This window comes from Chaetodon trifascialis, chromosome 8, assembly GCF_039877785.1.
Source record: "Chaetodon trifascialis isolate fChaTrf1 chromosome 8, fChaTrf1.hap1, whole genome shotgun sequence".
Taxonomy (NCBI): Eukaryota; Metazoa; Chordata; class Actinopteri; order Chaetodontiformes; family Chaetodontidae; genus Chaetodon; species Chaetodon trifascialis.
Genome location: NC_092063.1, coordinates 3,947,339 through 3,968,501, shown reverse-complemented (window position 1 = coordinate 3,968,501; position 21,163 = coordinate 3,947,339). Strand labels below are relative to the sequence as shown.

Below are 21,163 nucleotides of genomic sequence, written 5' to 3'. Positions count from 1 at the left end.
TTATGCAGAGGCATTTTCTGTAAAACAAAAGAAAATCACATCAGCTTTGACTTGATAGAATGTAAATTTGTGCATTTCCCTGAGGCTTTTGGGGGAAAGTAATTAAGCAAAGGACCCTTTGTCTTCACAATGCTTTTTGAGTCATTTCATCGCAGGATAAGAAGACTATCTGTCAAGAGGAAAGCTTTCATGTACCATTGAGTGTGTTGACTTTTTCTAATCTATTGTTCCTCTAGACATTTTCCTCAAAAGTTTCCCGGTGCAGCCGGGAGAGCTGAAGGACAAACTGTTCGTCGTTAATGAGGAAGATGGTGGCCTGTCTGATGAGCACATCACCTCTCTGAGGAGGTATGAATTTGTGCCAAAAACCTCTGATTTGTATTCATTCCTCATAGTGTCACAGCCGAAGCTGAGAGGTGAATGACTTTTTGAGTCCATGGGAGGTTGATGCGTGTGTTTGCTGGCAGAGACAAACCCTTTGGAAGCTAACAGCCTAGCGAACCATCAGCGGGAGATGCGAGTGTATGGTGCAGTCAGACAACGAGAAACAGGGGAAACCACGGCCGGTTCATGCGAGGAAGACGCTCCGTCCTTCGCTGTGTTCTAACACTAAAGAGCAGATGCCAGAACCTTTTACCAGAGCAGCTTACTATTAAAGTTTCATCTCTGGTTATTTGTGGAGACGGAAACTATTGACGTGCCCTCAGGAATATGAGACTGAAAGCGGGTAAAATGCTTCCTGATTCTTACCTGCAATTTACTCAGTGGCCTTGGACGCTGACCTCCTGGAAGGCGAGTGATGAGAGTACTGTGCGGAGGATTTTATTTATTCTATGAAAACATAATATATATTTTAATGCATCGTGATGTAAGCCTGAGGAATACAATCTTGAAAGAACCATTCCCAACAGGTGCTGCAATATTAATGACCGGTGCTACTCCAGTGGCACACAGCCTGGCTCATGAAAAAGTGAATGCCGTCTGTTTGAGGTCAGAATGCATGGAATGACAGAAGGAGGAAGTCCAATTTAAGACGAGTGGGGTTCATATGCAGTGCAAGGGGGAAAATGGCTGTTCCCATCAGCGTCTCGCTGTGTTATAGGTGCTGACGAGGACCACCAGCGCTTACATGGCTTTTAATCACTTGCCTTTCTGCAGTCTGCAGGAGACCCATGTAACGGCATCAGTCCAAGGGAGAGAGTTAGGGAACATGCGATGACACGAAGAGGCAAAGGTCAACATGGGAAAGTATTTGTGATCGAGAAAGCGAAAAATCCATTGCGGTAACATGAATTTTTTAAATGGAACTATTGGTCTGTAGGTGTGCGTGTTGGTGTTTTCTGTTGGATGTATAGGACTGACATTTTGCACACAGGCTCATTTATCTTTATTGTATTTGGGTTATTGGATGAGGAACGGAAGAGAACAAAAATTTCTCTCAGGTTATTTGTGGAGATGGAAACTATTGGCGTGCCCTCAGGAATATAAAAATGTAAAATACTTCCTGATTCTTACCTGCAGCTCGTTCGGTGGCCTTGGATGCTGACCTCCTGGAAGGCGAGCGTGATGAGAGTGCTGTGTGGAGGGTTTTATTCAGTCTGTGGAAACATAATATATTTTCCAATGTGATGCCGGCCTGAGAGAAACGAACAGAGCTGAGAGTTTAGATGCATTAATTCGCCTGTATTTATAGTTTGCACAGCTGTAATCAGTGATGCCGTCATCCATGCCAGCAGCTGCAGCTGTTCACTCAGCGGTATTTTCTGTGCTGCTCCTCACGTTTCAACATACCCTCCCATGTTTCGCACACTGATTGTAGCACTATCAATAAACAAATCAATCAATTCTGAGTATGAAGTCATGAATCAGAAACACTGAATGTATTCAGACAGTAGAAAGCCAAACTCCATCAGACTATACAGATGCTATAGGCTAACATGCACTCTCTCCTCTTAGCAATAAAATATTCACTATGCCACCTACAGACATCATCTCTGGAGTTCCTACCTTTCTGTCTGTCTGTAGACTTTCCTCCATTCTTTCTAGAAAAGCTGTTTTTGCATGTGTGATTATTTTTGTGTTTATTCTTCACCATGTGACGAAAGCAAAGCAGCTGTAATTCATGTGTTTTTTAATGGCAATGGATCAAATGTGTAATGTGAAGAGGCTCGCGTGTAGTGGTGAGCTGTGCAGGTCCACCTCACTGCTTTTTAAACCTCACTGCTTCGGTTTCAGGGCACACAATGTTTTTGCTCTTTTTCGCTCTCATCAATGTATTTTCAAAGCTCTGTTGCTGAGCAGGTAGTGCACAGTGAGTTTATTAAACCGCAGACAGACGTAGTTAGCGACTAGCTGGTGAACATAGTGGAACATTTAGCGGCTAAAGAGGCAGATATTTCCCTCAGGAGTTGGTAGAGACCAAAAACACAACTAGAACTGTGAATATTGGACTTCCAGTTACCAGGTGGACACAAACACGACTTCAAACGGATCCTCCTGGATGCATGAATAAGAAACTATTTGCTAACAACTTAGCCATATCAACTTTAAAGGTGGTAATATGTCAGTCACATATCGTCTCTGCGGCCAAAAATTCTGTCACTGCAGGCTTAAAGAGTTACTTAAAGCAGTGCTTTGGTGCCCTCTGTGGTCTGTTTCACCTCTTAAACACACTGACAGACATGTGCTTTGTTGTACCTGTAACCACACCCACCAGTGATGTCACAGGGTCCTGGAGTACACCTGTACATCACTGCAGCAAGGTGGGAAGCTAAACCACTGGAGGTCAGCAAAGGCAAGTCAGTCTGACACTGCTTTAACGATTACGCACCACACAAATGAGCTTCTTTACTGTCAGAAAAGAAAAAGCTCATTGGCTAAATGACATTTCTTTACTGGCATGACACATTCACCTTTATTGGAAGCATACCTGCTTATAGTTTTATTCACAAATTCAGACACAACAGAAGGAGCAAGAGCGTTAAAGCGCCTGAAAACTTTCCTCCTATAATGTTAAATATTCATGACTAAATAAGCAACATCAGAGTTTGTCCGTAGATTCTGATGCACATGTTGCTAAACCCTGGTGCTCACATCGCCTCTGGAAAAATAGTGTTTTCATGTAGGAGCCCATTATTCATAGTAAGAAGGTGATTTAGAAAACACATTTTCAGAGGCTTAGAGTATTCTGAAAGCTAGTGTGGCCTCTAACAGTCATATTATTATGTTTGTTTCTATGTTCAAGGTACGTCCCCACCATGGATGATGTGGAAATGTACAAATCCCACAAAGGACCTGTGTCAGAGCTGCATATTGTGGACCAGTACATGCTGGAGGTACAGTTTTTAGCTCCTCATATTAGCCACAATAACGATGACCAGAACTAGGAAAGCAACTTCCTTCAACCCAAGCAGGATCTGATGCAGCTCCTGCTCATGTACTGTCTTTAGAAGGCCTTGTTAGGCCTTCATTCACCTTCCTCTTCATTCACACACTGTGGGTGTCATGACACGCTCTTAGCATTCATCTGGTTATCACCTCCCAGCATGCCTGGCAGTCATCTGACCTATGTGGGGCTGGTTAAATGCTGCAGGAGGGGTAACGCTGGGATCAGCCCACGGTGCCTTTCAGGAATATTTGACACCAGATATAAGGGATTTCATGTGTAAGAAATGATTAAACTGCAAACAACCTGAATGCCTCTAAACTGACAACATAATCAGTCCTCTTTATTGCTGCCAGCTAAAGCAGGTATTCAAATGCTGCACTTAATAGAGTCTGAAACGGCATCAGTTGAAACTCCTAAGATTAGAGGTGATTGCTCACTCTTCTGAGGGTTTTTTCAAAACCTAATGTTCGGCAATTTTCAGTCATTCCACACATTTTCCCCCTCAAACCCATTAAATTATTAAAGAAAATGAAAGGGCTGACACATTCTTCATGAATCATCACACTTTCTAGCATCATTATTACTTGCAGTCGGTCGTGTCCTCCACGGGCCGCTGGCCGACCTCGGCTGCTCTCTGAACCACACTGAGTTTTCCCTCATATGACCACGCGTGTGGTCTGCTGGCGCTTTGCGGTGGGGCCTCTGAGTCATGCTGACAGCGTGGCTTCAGATCACAATTAAATTTTTTGAAGATGTTCAAGGATGAATGGTGTTGTTAGTGATTCCCAAAATTTTTAATTTTGTCTCAACAACTGCTGGATGGATCCAGGCCATAAAATTTTCCATGACGAATGCAGGTCCTCCTCAAGACGAATTCTAATATCTTTGGTGATCCTGAAGAAGAAGAAGAAGAAGAAGAAGAGGAAGAAGAAGAAGAAGATGAAGAAGATGACATACTTTATCAATCACCACACAACATGCACGTGCCATGCTTTTTGGTGAAATTGTTCCTCCGCATTTGACCCAAGGCCCCTTTCCTCAAGATAAAGGGCAGCAGGCACCGAAGGCATGGTGGGGGACACCCCCCCAGCGCCCACAGCGCTCCAGGCGGCAATCGAACCCAGCCCCTTCTACCTGTGAGGCACCAGTGTTACCACTGGTCCACCGTGCCACCCTTAATACCTGCGACTGTGCTTTGATTTTATTGTTAATCAGCAAACGTTAGCATGTGAAACACAAACGTCAAACCCGCTTGACATCAGCATGTTAGAACTGTTGTTCTAAAGTTGGCATTCAGCTCAAAGCAGCGCTGTGCTTCAGTGCAACCTCACAGCCGCTAAGCTAGCGTAGCTGGAGACTGTTGAGTCTTGTTTTCCTTTCGACAGATGAAAATCATCCTATTATCTGTCTAACAGTTCTGAATAATCGCTTTCCTCTCAGGATGTCAGTGGAGGACATAAGTGAGACATCTGGGAACAGATTTTCTGCCATTAAAGAGGAGCACTGACCTTTTCCCTGAGATGAAACACATCTTAATCATGCTTTGCAGGCTATTAATCTGATGCACTCCACTGTATATGAGCTCTTTGCATGTTCTTAAATCATGCCTGTCATGCTTTCACTGACAACCTAAACCCTGTGCTGAACCAAATCAGGAATTGTACGAGAGTATTTCTTTTTATATCTCCAGTTTGATGAACACGAGAGCTCCTGGTTATGTATCTCGGAAAAAGTCTGCAAACATGCTGAGAATGTGATTCATTTACAGGCGGTGACTAATGTTTCAACACAATTTTAGCCCAAGACGGATTAGATTACAACAGTGTTACCTTGGCAAAGGAATCAGTGTGATCTGTTAACCTCTCATTAGAAATGTAAAATGAGTCAGAAAATGTGACAAGATGAGGAGACCGGTGCTCCAGAGGGTGGCGGATGACACATCCCTGGACGTTTATTTTATAAATAGCCAAATGATTACGTGGCCTTGACTCCTAACACTGATCCTAATATTTCTCCCGAACCATCCGTCAGGCCAAGTGCCCTTTTGGCTTTTGCGATATGGTACCTGAGCATGAACAGGACAGTCTGACAATGTGGAGTGATTTATTAGAGGTTAGCACTGACTCAAAGGTCGACTAGGCGGCTCAGCCAATCGTTTCAAGGTGTCAAGCCTTCAGTTTCTCTATTAAATCAGCCTGTCGGCCGGCCCGCGGCGCTCTGCTTTCACCTGAGGTAATCTCGCCAAAGAGCTCGAGCCTGTGAGAACAAGCTGCGGCCATCCAAGGACTGGATGTCACTGCAGCATCATCCTGCAGCGCTGCTTTTTGAATATTTCTGAATAATCAGAGAAAGAGCTTGGCTGATGATCTGATAATTGCGCTCTCTTCTGCATACGCTCACATCTTTTCCCTGCTGCAGATGTGCAACATCCCCCACCTGAGCACGCAACTTGACCTGCTGCTGACTCTGAGAGAGCTCCCGATCGGCATCGACGACCTGCAGCCCGTGAGTTTACCCCGTCACCCACGCAGTCAAATCAAAAGCCACAGATTTTAAAGTTGCCCCTTCTTCCACAGCGCCCGGTGAAACACGAACATGCAAATTTATTCCATAATGCAAATGCTAATGTTCAGATACATTGTGGCTTTAGACATAAATGAAAAGACCATCTGGGAACGGAGCAACATTAATACATGAAAGCTTTTTCCCCTCCAGTTTGAGCTTTATGTTTGAAGTGGAGGGTGAAGCTGCCTCTGCTCTATTTGCAGGATGGTTAAGAGTCTTGAAAACAGAAAGGCATGAGAGGCACTTTAAGACACCTCTCTTCATTTGACGGAGACTAAAAGATGGATCTTAATCAAATCAAGTCCAATTTTTCTGTACGTGGTGCAAAACATACAAAGTTTTTATCTTTATCAGACACGCAGCGAAAACCCATTTTGGGGATTTCACTGTGGAAAAACAAATGAATTTAACTTCATTGAACAAACTTCTGGACTCTCTTCAAAGACCGGCACTCTTTAATTAAAATGGATGAATTAAGTAGAGGCTGCACGGTGGCGCAGCAGGTAGTGCGCGTGCCTCACAGCACGAAGGTTGCCGGTTCGATCCCCGGGTCAGGCGGGGCCTTTCTGTGTGAAGTTTGCATGTTCTTCCCGTGCATGCGTGGGTTCTCTCCGGGTACTCCGGCTTCCTCCCACAGACCAAAAACATGCTCATTAGGTTAATTGATGACTCTAAATTGTCCGTAGGTGTGAGTGTGAGTGTGAATGTTTGTTTGTCCTTGAATGTGGCCCTGCAATCGGCTGGCGACCGGTTCAGGGTGTACCCCGCCTCTCGCCCATTGTAGCTGGGATAGGCTCCAGCCCCCCGCAACCCCGAAAGGGATAGGCGGTATAGATAATGGATGGATGGATGGAATTAAGTAGAAAAATACACAAAGCGACAATTTAAATATAGATTATTTATGAGCTAATTCATGAGATTTTTTAAACCGCAGCCAAATGTTTACAGCTTGGTGTCAGACTGTTCGTTAACACTCTCATAGAGAACTGTAGTTTGTTGGCATTAGGGTCTGCAGGACGTGAAGATATTGCAGTCAGACAGCCAGAATACCTCCAGCTCCTCTGTCCTTTGTTTCTTATGTGATTCCCTCACGCTTCTGTTCCTTTCAGCATCAGTGCTTCAGTCCTAATCTCTTGTCTGCTGACTGTCTGAGACTGAAGAGAAACAATGGATAAGAATGATGGCACTGTAATCCATTGACTGTGACAGCAATTTGTCTTTGTCTAAAAAACACAGGGACAAACATATCGCGCGCCGGCGAGATGACTCAACAAGAAAGATTAGCGATTTCATTAAGTTTCAATTTACTCGCGGCTTTTTCTCTCTCGTGTTTCTGCGATGTCGCTTTGATTTATTTTTTTAAAAAAGGTCACTTTTGGATCAAACTTTGGTATTTGCATGCAGGTACTCTGTGATGAAAGGCGTGCTGCTTTCTGATCTACTGTCCACAGCCTTGTGTGTCACTGTCTCACAATGCAATGTGTTCAAACATGGAGAGGTGAGGGGACTCTCTGTTGCAGAACAGTCTAAATCCTTCAATTCTCTGACACGACAGACTTCTTAAAGCCCGAACATTAAGGAGGATTTGCCCACCACCTGACAGACGGGGCTTGAGGAGAGAAAATTGAGAAGTCACCACCTCAGGGATGTTCGCACCTACAGTGTGCTTGTTGATGCTAAGTTTCATTGCCGCTGACAATGACGGGTTTTACTCCGTATTTTGAACCCAGCTCTTTAAAACTGTTTGATGTGTTCTGTGAGAAGCTATTTCCCAATACAAATAAGAGAGGCGAAGACTCAGAGCCAAAGCCAGTGATGCAGTAGACAGGAGGAAGAGCTCTGGACAGGAGGCATCCCCTGAAGCTTGTGATGTACTGAGTGGTAAAACCAAGTGTAGCTTTTTCAGCAGTTTCGCTAATCGCACCTGCTTTTTCCAATTAAAGTCACAAAGAGATGGAAGTTAGAGCATCTTTAGCTTCTGTAATGTGACATATTTCTGAGTGAAACTGAAAATGGAGCTGGGATGTAGTCCCAAGAGGGATTTTAAATTGAATCCTTCAAATTGGACTGCAGATCCACACCCAATCTGTGATATGGAGTTGTGGTGAGACCCGCTGCCCTCCATCTAGTCCCATTTGAGACTGCCTCATCCACTGCATGGGAAATGTCCCACAGGAAAGCTTAGGGCTGTAAACCAGATAACCAATCACACTTCATCCTGTAGTCTTTTATTAAAACTGAAAACACCTCTGATAAATCTCACCTTTGTGTCACTGTGTGGACGTTTGTTGAACGAGCTCATTGTTGCCCCTTGTGGCTGTTGGGGAGAAAAACACCCACTAACATCGCAAACCAACCATCAAAGCAGTAATGAGGCAGAGAGAAAACTTACTTTGACAAAACAAGTTAAGATCAGACTGTTTTGATCCCCCACCGGGGAAATTAAGTCGTTACAGCCAGCATGTATTAAAAAAAGCAAAAACAGTGGCCCAGAAGGGTCACGATAGATAGTATAAAGGATACAGAATAAAAAATCAACTACGTATATGAACACAGGTATAGATTATAAAAATCCAAACTTCTGTAAAACATACTACTGCCCATAAAGATACTATTGCCATTATTCTTATGAGAAAAAATACCAATGCCACATGCTGAAATTGTAATACTGTTGCACGAGTGTTTGTATGTGTACAATATGTACAGGATCTAAAAAATACTGTTGCCAATTCGAGTAATAAGCCACACAAAGGTGAGATTTATGTTTAATCAGAATCAATTTCCACAATATTCTTTTGATTTTAGTGGAAAAAAAGACTTCAAGGGTGAACGCTAACTGTTTGGTTTGGCAAATGTACGTCTGGTTAACTTCCTAACCTCCAACAAAGAGCAGCACACAGCCTGAGCTTCTCCATATAAACCATCCAGGACCGTCTCTCATGCCCCGATTGGCTTAGCCTCCATGACCCGCATTGTTAGATCGGGAGGTGGATCACGAGGGAGAAATGAATAAATTAGAGCATGGCCGTCTTTTGGAAATGTAAATGATGTATGATACAGCTCCGCTCGCTAAGTGACCCACGAGCTGACGTTTAAGTTGATGATGGGAGGGGTTAGCCAGATGCCCAAAGTCACATTTGATTGGTTACATTCATGGAGCTCAGGAGGAGTCGTCCAGAATATTTTCACATTTTGCGCAAGTTTGCTGTAAACTAAGAGCTAACAGAAGAACTGAACTGATTCCTGCCTTTGACTGAATGAACAGCACATGACACCGTGCCTACAATTTGTTCTGTAATGACTGTTTACGTTTTGACATATTTTTATAAAACTGAACTTCGCTTCTAATCAGATGACATTGTAAAAGCAGGTTTTATGAATCATGCGCTGAGCTGTTTCAGTTGTGTTTTATACCATCCACAGTCATTTCAGCGATGGCACAGATGGTCCTCAGCAAAGCCAGTTGAAATAATGGCTGGAAATCTGCTTTCTCTTCTGTGTAACCGAGGCTGTCCCACTGGTAGGTTTTGGGAAGTTATTCTTAAAACAGGAGCATATGGTGGGAGTGTTGCTGCTGGCTGGCGTGGACCCTGTTTGGAAAAGCTAACTCTTTGTCAAGGACTACGATTCCCACAGCATCAACTTGCTTTTCCTCCAACACACCGTTGGCAAAACCTAAAATTCCACTTTCATTTCTTCTCAGTATGATTTCTATCCATATTCAACAGGGTCTGCTCAGATCTGGTTAAACAGGGAAATCGTGTGATATTCTAGAGGGATATTTGTACTTGACACAATTGCATACCAAATAATAATCCTGCCAAACAAACCAAGCCCTGATTATTCATTTTATGAGGTCAAATGAGGTGCTGTGAGATGGCTGTTTATCTTTATACAGTAAAATCCTACGGCCTTGAGTTATTTTTGTCTACACTTTGTCAGCACAGAGAGCCCCAAAACAAGCTTCAGCCTCATTCTGCTTAAATTTCACAGTTGTTGTGTGGAGAAATGAATGCGAGAGCCTGTATGCAGTCGGATTGCAGAACAAAATGACTTTGCTCTGTGCCCCTGTGTTTGTCTTCCAGCTGATTAACCAGAAGATCAGAATGTGCACACAGCTGAACAACTGCGGGTCATTTGTTTCCGTGCTGGAGTACCTCCTCGCCATTGGCAATTACCTCAACGAGAACGCCAGAAAGGAAAAGGCCAAGGGATTCCGCCTCTCCTCCTTAACTAAAGTACGACTCCACCGCTGCTGCCTGACCTTTGATTGAGTTGCAGCACGAGGCTAATAAGACTACTCATTGATATACACAGCAGGGCTTCTCTTCCTTCAGCTCTCTCTCTTGTCATTTCTGCGGCGGCCTCGCCAGTTTCGCTCGGGTCTTTGATACAGTCCGTCTGACAGACGCGATTGTGTCGGTACCTGCCGTCGCAGGAGAAATTAAACTTTGCACAAAGTGTGCTCGCTCGTGGGTGAATCTCTTAGAAGTGAACCATCATTAAGTGCAGTCAGACAGTCAGTGGATCTTTTCAATAGAGCTAAATGTGCGAGCCTCCTCTCGGGTTTATTTAAAGCAGCGGTTCTCAAGCTTTTGTCCCCCTTCATAAGCTGTTCATACCCTCCAACTCACCATTTTTAGTAGTCATTAATAACAACTGTGGAAGCAGCTAAGAAAAAGGATCCAAGATGCATTTAAATGAAATAAAGGTCAGAACGATGGCGTCAGCGAACTCGTTTGTTTATTATCTCAATATAAATCATATTAATTCAACTTTCACTCCATATGTTTAGCCTGGTCACCCACGCCCCTCTTGCAGTGGCTCTATATCCACCCAGGGGGGCCCACCCCCCAGTTTGAGAACCACAATACTTTGACCTGTTGGGAAATATGCTAATTAGCTTTCTTGCTGAGATGTAGATGAGAGGATTGATATCTCTCTTGTATCTGTTTGGTATTCATGAAACTGGAGCTTGGAGACAGTTAGCTTAGCTTAGCATAAAGGCTGGAAATGGGGGGAACAGCTAGCCTGGCTCTGTCTGAAGGAAAAATCCACCAACCAGCATTTCCAAAGCTCACCGGTAAAAAAGTTGGATGCCATTTGTTTAATCTGCACAAAAAGCCAAAGTATAAAAGGGACGGCTACATCTTGACTGGTAGCAGTGACTTCCTGGAGTCTACATACGTGACGCCCAGCCAAGAAATAGTTCAGCATGTGATCCAAAAAGGAAAGCAAAACATGGTGTTTTCACACCTCAGAGTAAACAAACAAGACCTAATAATTAATGAGCTTCAGAGGTGATGTTGTTTCTTTTAGGCAGAGCTAGGCTAGCTGTTACAGCCTGTTTCCAGCGTTTGTGCTAAGCTAAGCTAACTGGCTGCTGGCTTCATATTTACTGCACTAATGTGAGCGCGGTCTCGATCTTCTTGTCTAACTCTCGCCAAGAAAGCGAAGAAAGCGTGTTTCCCAAAATGTTGAACTACTCCTTTCAAAGTTCAGCATTGTTGGACAAACAGTTTTAAGTGTTTTCTGGGCTTTGTGAGAGTCTTTTCTGCCTCGCGCTGAATTTATTTTGAACCACTCTTTTGTGTGCAGGTCCCTCTTCTGGGAAGGTTTAAGGGGCAGCGCTCTTGGCACAGAAGTAAAACGTCCTCTGCTCCTTTTAATGAAGCCGAGGCCTCGCGTTCCCTCCGAGGCGTTTCCAGGTCTAATTGAGAATAGTAAACTGTTGCTGCTTCAGACAGACTCTCATTGAATTAATGGCCGACTGCTTCCGAGAAAAATGTATTGAGTTTATCTCAGACCTTCCTGATTCTTGCTTTTCACTTGTGAGCATGGATACTTGCATGTCTTGCACATATAGTCCTCAGAGGCCTCAGATTGGTGAACATCATAACTGAGAAAAAGACCATGAGTGTCTATCATAGGATTGGAGCGGCCATGCTTGCATTTCAATTATATAGCAACATGGCTTGAATTGTAGAGTGATAATTAGCATTTTACATATGTATGTACGTATGACAGCACAGTTACTGCTGCGACTACTAATAATTCTGAGCAATAATGAAAAATACCTACACACAGTTTTGGAGGAAGTACTCAGATAATAATGATACATCATTAATATTTGGTTGATAAATATTTTGTATTAATGATCTTAATCTGCAAAGTAGAGTAAAATGTGTAATATGTTGCATTACAGCAATAGCAAGTAGCATAACATGTACTTGAGTCAAAGCACTTCGTCCCTCCACAGTATACACACAGTATTTACTAGCTGTTTTGTGTGACTGATATAGGTTACATTCATGTCAGCACTCAGAGCAAAGCTACGCCCGATAGAAATTCCAAGATTTAATGCGTGCATTCTGTTTCTGCATACTTTGTTATCTTATTCTGTCCCTGGCCTTCAGGAAAGAGGCTGCACACACAGGTGCAGCGATCACAGCAAACATCTGTCTCGCTTCCTTTGTGTTATGAGTCCTTGCGTCCTTGGACCGCAGGTTACTGCTGTCCTTTCACTCTGTGCTTCCTCCCTTCGCAGCTCTCGCAGCTCCGTGGCAGAGACAGGAAGTTCACCTTGCTCCACGCCCTTGTGGAGCAGATCATGTTGCATGAACCGTGCTTGGCCACTTTTACCCAGGAGCTGGCAGAATTTGAAACTGTCCCGGGAGGTATTCGCTAACCAAGATTTGATCAAAGCTGAAAAGAAAAAAAAAAGTGTGGTGCTTTCCATTTGAGGTCTGCTAAGTGAAATGTGTATTTTCTGTGTGTGTGTTGCTGTTTTTGTCCTTTCTTCTGGATAGCTTCCATCAAAGGCCTGACCGCAGAGGTGGATGGTGAGTAGATCACGTTTTACTACTGCGTCCAAAGACTGTTGTTCTCAAATTTGCTGCGGTTTCTAGAATACTGACCCTACTTTTTGTGCTAATGTAAGTCATTTGTGAGGAAGTGTGATAGTGGAATCTACTCGATCCTTCTGCAGTAGTGGTTTCAGTATACTGTGAACACCATGCTTTCATTGTCTGGGGAATATATGGGCTCAATCCAATATATTTCCTGTATGATGACTCACAAACAGTCGCCACAAGCCCAAATACAGCACATCACAGGATCACACAGGAGACAGCATCTGATTTAAAGCAGCTATTTGCTTCAGTGGTCAAATATGATGGATGATAACCAAGGTGTGTGTGTGTGTGTGTGTGTGTGTGTGTGTGTGTGTGTGTGTGTGTGTGTGTGTATTGCTTCAGTCCTGAAGAATGAACTGCAGAAACTCATTCAGTATAGCAAAACCTCCAAGAAGAGGAATGCTGGAATTCAACAGCCCAACTTCTCCAAAGACCTAAAGGTGAAGTAATATATCTTGTGTTCATTATTTATTTACGCATTCATTTAAAGGTACAAAGCATCTTCTTGTAAAAAAACACGGCATTGATTGCATTCACTCTTTCTCGCACAAATGAACTGTTTGTCTCTCCTCGTCTTTTCTTGGCATGTTGCCGCCTTTTACGGAGCATTTCTTCCACAAGGGATGTAAACGAATGCGAATACATGATTTGGATATGCACAGATAATGCGCTCTCAGGAGAAATGAGCTGCATCCAAATCAGATTTTTACCCCCCCCCCACCACCTGATTGATATAATTTTCCACAAACACTTCGTCTCACACAGCCCTCATACACACTGATAACAGACTCATGTCCATTTAGGATAAACGTCCATAAATCAGTTTAAAATTTACAGAATAAAGCTGATTTTCATGATGTCGGGTATTGGCTTGGTAATGGTGGTTGTCTGCACACTGTAAAAAGGAACAGTTAGGAGCTAAAGCAGCACAACATCCTATGCAGATCTGCCAAAATCAAAAATGAAAAAAGGGCGTTAAGCTTGAAACAGAGAGCTGTTTGATATTCACACATTCATCCTGAGTAATGTTTCATCAGTTTTCACCAGAAGACTGATGTTGCACAGCTGTTATTTTTACTTTATGAGCCATGAACTGAAGTCTGGTACTTTGGATTTTAGATGAGGTGAAGTTAGGGACCGTCTCTAAAGTGCATGCAAAATGGCTCGACAGCTTTTCAGATGCTTATAAAAAAATATTCTGAGACACATATTTATTTAATTTACACTTCCTGCTAGTATAAACATAACCTCCACTTTGCCTCTGTCCTCATCAGTTCTGATGTTTTTTTTCCTCCTTTGCATGACACCCCTAACCACCAACCAACAAGTCATTCAGCCATTTTTGAGTGTTGTAATAACGTAGGAGCTAGGATGACCCTTATTAGTGATAACTGATTGATATTTTAGGATCAAAATAGAGTAAGCATGGACACAGAAATAAGCTAGCTGCTCAAACTGTAGCTATAGCCAAGTAAATGAATGAGATGAACCCTCTGAACAAAATACAGAGTAACTATTTTGTGACTATTCTGTTCATTCAGATTCCATTTACATCTCATTACGTATCAAATTATCGTCCTCACCCATTAAAAGACTGCTCTGCAGTGCCACTAGTGGTCAAAACCCCTTTAATGATGTAAATGTGGTGCATTATTACTTCACTTCGTTGGATTTTAAAGGATTAGTCTGACGTTTTGAGGAGAAGATGAGAAGAAGCCATGAAGCTGGAGCCAGAAGTCGATTAGCTTAGTTTGACATAAATACTGGACACAGGGGAAAATAACCAGCCTGGCTCTGACCAAAGTCCCAAAATCCACCTTTAAATCTAATATATTAACACGCTATATCTTATTTATTTAATCTGTACACACATGCAAATGTAAAAATGATAAGGCCTTTCAGCTAGATTCATAAAACTCTTATTCAAACCATTTCCAGAGAACAGATTTTCAGTTTTTTAGACAAAACATTACTTTCTATGCCTTCCCTAATTGCAAATAAAATCAAATGTACAGCATTTACCAGCGTGCAGCTGGATCCAGCTCACAAATACATTTGGACAAAAATTTAGAAATGAGGTTCAGGTTTGGTCACGTCCGATAGTTCCCGCTCCCTCAGTCTTGGGTCGGGTTTGGGCTCAACGAATAAACAAACTCACCTGAGTTCCTTGTGCTTTTCTCTGTAACTCAGATGGCAACTGAGAAGTACGGCAGGGATCTCTCGGCATTGACGAAGACATGTGAGGACATGAAGGAACTCTACTCTGTCATACTGGTAATACTTGAGTTATTATTTCAATATCTCTTTTGCACAGCCTCAGAGATGGATTGTCTCCCGTCCCAGTGGCATGTAGACGGCCCTCTTCAATTATTTGTCATCGCATCTCCTCACCCTACGCTGGGAGAGCGCATACAGTATATTTCAGAGGAAGAAGTCCCCAAGGTTACCTCCTCTTCACGAGGTGTCCTTTAGGGCTTACAAAACATGGTGTATCTGATATATAGTGCACAGCCTTGGCCTCCACATCATTTAACAGCAAGCATCACTGATTTGCAGCTCTGAAAAATGGTATCTGTTGGGTAATTTTTTCAGGATTAGTGAACAATTGCCGCTGTCTGCTGTAGCCACAGAGCACGAGAGACAAGTTCATCCTGACCCTTAAAGTGTGATGGCACGTCTGCACGAGATTAAAAATGAGGATCTGTTAGAGCAGCAGGGTATCTGATGTGGGACCAGTTGGATTCAGTGGCATCTCATTCTGCCCCATGTTGGCTGGACTATGATATTTGTCAATGATTTTGTCTGAGAGTCACACACGTCATCAGATTTAGTAGACGTGCTGCTCCCTCTGTAGTTTTTTTTTTTTTATTATCACATTGTCTATAAAGGAGGACATTTTCTTTGCTCACTAACCTGGTTAGATTAGTTTTATAGAACTCAAGCCTACCTTTGACATCTTAACAGGTGCTATGTCTTTTTTTATGGAGTCCCCACCTAAAACAATCAATACAAAAGTAGTGCCTATTTTCTCACCGTCCCCATATCTCTATGGACAATCCATCATCGTAGATGGCGTTTGAGCACTCAGATATTATAGCGTGAGCTGCGAGCTGCTGTGGAATTGTGTTATATTAGACCCACAATTAGATTCCTGTCCACTGCAAACTTTTTCCACTTCAAAGTGAGCGCACAAAAAATAATAAGCATAACCGTTCATGACCAACAGCATCGGGTTCACAGGGTAAAGGAACAGTCCGACATTTTGGTAAAACTGCTCATTAACCTTCTTGCAGAGATTATTAGAAATGAAAAAACTGACTCACGTCTGTGCAGCAAATATGGAGCCACAGCTATTAGCTTAGCTTAGCATAAAGACTGGAAACAGGGGGAAACGACTAGCCTGGGTTGCTTCTGCAGGAAATCAATGCCTCCGACAAAGATTTAGTTTGTTTTCCTCCTCTCTGATTTCTTGATATTAAGCTAAGCTAACTGGCTGTTAGCTGTAGCATTTAGCATATGAACATGTGAGTGCTGTTAAAGGAAACCTGCAGGGACAAGATAGGAGGAAATGTCCACCACATGTAGCTCAGACTGTGCCCAACAAGTGAAGCTAACGTATTTGTGTTACCGACTTTGAGTACGTTTCTGATAAGCAGCATATTTTTAAGAAGCTTGTGCAGGAAATCCACAACGCTCCGACAGTGCTATTAGCATGTCTGACAGCAAAATCTGTCTGCAAACTACATTTAAAATTTGATAAGAAAAACAAGATTAGTGAAGAATAAACTTTTAAATCCCCTTTTTTAGACTTTCTTTAAAAATTAAAAGTGGTGTCAGGGTTGCTTGTTGCTTTATTTGAGGCTGAAACCCTTTAGGAATAAACATCATTAAAGCAGCCTGCTTGAATTAACTTCAAAAAAGGTTCTTTTCAGTCAGTGCAAATGAAAAATCAATGACACAGAAACACTCTTGAGATAGCATTTGTTACGTGAGTTACATAATTTGTAGATATGGAAGATCAAAATGACTCCAGGGGGCATCTTCTGGCAGACAGGTATTTTCATAGCTTCATCTTAAAAACTACATTTAATACTTTATTCCCAAACTGGGTTGGTTTATGCATAATCTTACTGTACATATGAAACCACATTCAAACACCTCTCCTCAGGGGGGATTCACTCCCTTTGACGCGTCTTTCCCAAAATGTCTAAAGTGAAAGATGAGATTTCTCATTCTTAACATAAATCACTCCTTCAGGTGTTCTTGAAAACGCTCCGGCTGTGGCCTTTTAAAACCTAACAAGTCGACCTTTAACTTTAGTGTCTCCTTCAGGCCAGGAGTTGTTTTTAATCACCGGGAGTCATCGCTGCATGTTTCACTGCGTGGCCGCCCGTTCTCCTCCTGCATATACAATAAAGTCTTTGTGGGGGCAGTGCAGAAAGTGATTGAGACTGACTGGGCTGTGGTGTTGTGCAGGGGAGCGGTAGGCTGGGGAAAAGGCGTCATATTGAGTCACATCTTGTCATGGCGGGGGAGAATTCATAATGATGCCCTTGAATAGCTAACATACAAATTTATTAAACACAGAAGGAGCTTATGAAATGTTTTTTTGGGGGGGGTGGGGGGGTATTGTGACAAGGCCTTTTTCTGACATTACTCTGGAGGCGTGATATTTTAAAAAAAGTATTAAATAGAAAGAGACATTTCACATAACATGCTTTACTGTAACATATCCTCTCTAATGTGATGCGGTCGGATACGTCGCACGCCTTCATATAACACTAAAAGCCGACAGCTACGTCACATTCCCGCTTTCCCTTCACATTATACGCATCTCTAATACACCACGTCGCTAAGACGTGATAGAACAAAATCAATTTCACCTCGCCGACTGCAGATAAGGTGCTTTTAATCTCAAGCGAAGAGCTCAAACCTGCCGATTAAAGATGATACAGGATGCTTCTGCTGGGGGTAATGAACATTTCAGTATGCGGCCTTATAACTTTATTTGTATCTTTAAAGTTAACAGTGGATATGTAATGCTATAAAGTAGCTGTATAAAAATGTAATAAATTGTTTATCTCTCTGTTTAGTGCCCACAGGAGGAGTTAGAGACATCTGTTTGCTGCTACATTATAGTGTGTTATAAACCATTTATTGAACACTTACACTACATAGTGCTTATAAATGCTAAAAAGGGAGGGTTAAAGTGTAGTGTTACCTTTGCTTTTTGCACATATAGTTCACTGTAGTGGTGTAATTACAATTAAAACTTTTGAAAATACCTTCAACCACAGAAATTGGTGGATTCAGTGTACCATTTATGCATTTCTAATGGCAGCATGGAGATATCGAAAGCTCTGAATTTGTTTTGTTGTTTTCTAGCTTAGCATTTACCACCACGGTACGATACACATGGAACCAAAGGAACCAGTAGCCAATCTCATTATCCTGCTTATCCTCACTCGTTAAGGTGGAAACACATTGATTCATAGAACAGGAACTCCCTTTATTCTAACAAAGGCAGTTTGAAGCGTGACTGTGGATTTGATGTTTTTACCGAGCACAGCACATGTCCGTGAAAGTGCATGCAAATATTCAACATGCACAGAAAACAACAAGGCTGATCAGCTAAAGCAAGGGACGATGTCCCCAAACTGAGTGGGTGATACAGCATTAATAATTAAATGACCAAGAAAGAGCCAATATGCTGCTAATATGCATGCTTATAAGCAGCTCGTTAAAGGTGACTGTGTAGCTTAATATGAGGTGTTACCAAAACCTCAGGTGGTAAGAGGAAGCACAAAATATTGAGAGAAAGTATGCAAACAGGCTTATTTGCACATCTGATGTGAGAGTGTTATGTATTATGGAGAAGAGGCAATAATCAGCTCACATCCCCTTTTGCAATCAGGGACTTTCTGAGAGCAGGTGTCTCACACTTGTGTGAACCTTTCAGGGAGACATGCTAATATAAACATGCTAACTGTCAGCAATTCCACCGCGGAAGCACGAAGAGACCTAATACAGACCTTACCCTGCCCGTGTAACTGTTCATAGTCTGGTTTAATGATTAATTATTACTAATGTTGCTAATTTTAGGTGATTAATTGTGGTCAGTTTTTGGATAATATCTAAAACCTGTTTAAGTGATTCTAGCAGTTTAATTTCATCATTTTGCCTTTAAGCTTTAAATATTGTATTAAATTCATTTCATAAGTCTATTTTTAAGGCGAATTCTTAAAGTAGGAGCTGAGGCAAAATAAAGTTTGTGTTGTTTTTGTCCATGTTTTAATAAAAGGATTCTTGGTTGAGAAACCATTTATAGCAAACGGTTGCACATTCAGATTTGGTGGGAAAGGTTCTGCTTTTTGAGAAAGGATCCTGCTGGGAGAGCTAATCACGGATGAATCAGTTAATACAAGCTCGACCTCAGTGCCCTGCCTGACGTAATGCTTCATACCCAGTGCTAAAAATTACCACCTTGCTTTTATTAAGCTACCTGTGGCGATGTTAAATAAAGCCCTCGTTCTGTTCAGTTTAAATTCGTCCATGCAGAGACGTGTGGCTTTGATTCAACTCCTTGAAACTTGAGACCTTGAAACTGTACTTGTTTGACTCTGCTGTTGGCCAGTGACATTATATCTTCCTCCACAAAACCTCAATCTGCCCACACCAACCAAAACTAGCCGTTGTGGCCATGAATATTTCATTATAAAGAAATAATTTGACATTTGGGGAACTAAGCTTATTCACCGTCTTGCTGTAAGTTAGGTGAGATCATTTATGCCACTCTTACATCTGTCTGGTGAATATGAAGCTACAGCCAGCAGCTATAGTTAGCTTAGCTTAGCATAAAGACTGGAAACAGGGGGAAACAGCTAGCCTGGCTTTGTCCAAAGGTAACAAAATCCTGCTGCCAGCACCTTTAAAGCTTACTAATTAACATTTTAAAAACTGAACTATAAAGACAATTCACTGTTTTCCCATGTGCTGGACTGTTTCTTAGCTGGGAGCTGTGACTTCCTGGGGTCTGGACCACCTAACTGGCTGCTGACTCCAGCTACATTAGCACTCACTGAACGGGCGTAAGATAGCATCAAGCTTCTTGTTTACCTAAAAAAGCAAAACCGGTAAAGCCAGCAAAGCTAATGTCTGCGTGCTGCCGACAGTCAGTGTGGGACACCGTTTGTAAATGTTGGTAAATGTCTTATTTGGGGCTGTTTAATACAGTGAGCACATTAAACATATAAACAGCATAAGGACATTTAATGCCTAATGGTGTTTTTAAATGTCTGAAACATAATAAGACATAAAGAAAATGAGGAGAAAGTGAGAGCAGCATAGTGTGAGCCTGACAGTCAACAGCATGCAATGAGCCAATTAGCACACTTAACCACTGTGACCCTTTCTGATAAAGTTTGACTTTAAAATTACTAACAGTTTTATGCCACTGACCCTTAACCACTGAGGTATATGTACTAATTCGACAGTGCACGTCTGCCTCGGTGTTTAAGTACACTCAAGGAATGGGCTGCATGCTGAGAAAGTATATGAGATAATTATATGAGAGGACCATTGTTGAGAAGAATATCCACGACCCAGCCAGCGGCTCACTGATGGGAGTGAAAGCAGTTGTTAATTGTAAAACATGTTTTACAAGCTGCAAGGTCTGAGACTGTAATTGACATCCAGCTAAAGTTTTGAATTTCCAAGTCACTCATCGTGTTTTTCTCCTGTCAAGGTTAAATTCGGAGAACCGGCGGATCAAGACTCTCAGGAGTTCTTTGGGCTGATCTGTCAGTTCGTCCACGACTTCAAGAGGGCGCACGCTGAAAGTCTATGAGTTACACTGTACAGAGCACATATTGGTAGTCACTGAGGCTGCAGAGATGCTTATTAAACAAACCACACAGATCCCGTCTCCTTAGCCGCAGTTCAGAGAGGATATAATGTGTAATGCAGTATTTGATGTTAAAAGCTGTTTGTGTTTTCCTCCTGTGTTGTTGTACAGATGTCTTATTTTACACCAGACACTGGATGTGATTGATTGACCAGTCCGACAGTATGAAGTGTACAGTGATGCCAATGCATGTGGACGACGGGATGTCAGTGGAAATCGATTTTGTGAATATAAAACCGATCTGTGTCACATTACTTCATGTCAGAGGGAGTTTCGATTTGAGTCGACTTCAAGTTTACTGAATTTCTGCTTTGAGGTGAATCGGTAATGAAGGATTTCACAGCAGCACTGGGATGCTGAAGTGCGCTGATGATGATGATGATGATGATGATG

General features: G+C 42.3%; 1 protein-coding gene across 1 annotated transcript in view; it reads left to right on the top strand.

Annotated features, from left to right (window-relative positions):
• The window catches only part of LOC139334559 (uncharacterized), a 26,912-nt gene extending 5,749 nt beyond the window's left edge, over positions 1-21,163 (top strand). Inside the window, exons 3-11 of the mRNA XM_070967506.1 lie at positions 237-348; positions 3,245-3,335; positions 5,807-5,893; positions 10,039-10,191; positions 12,501-12,630; positions 12,763-12,795; positions 13,210-13,307; positions 15,058-15,141; positions 20,612-21,163. Of these exons, the coding sequence (XP_070823607.1) occupies positions 237-348; positions 3,245-3,335; positions 5,807-5,893; positions 10,039-10,191; positions 12,501-12,630; positions 12,763-12,795; positions 13,210-13,307; positions 15,058-15,141; positions 20,612-20,713 (890 nt within the window). The 3' untranslated portion in view covers positions 20,714-21,163. The remainder of the gene's footprint in view (positions 1-236; positions 349-3,244; positions 3,336-5,806; positions 5,894-10,038; positions 10,192-12,500; positions 12,631-12,762; positions 12,796-13,209; positions 13,308-15,057; positions 15,142-20,611) is intronic.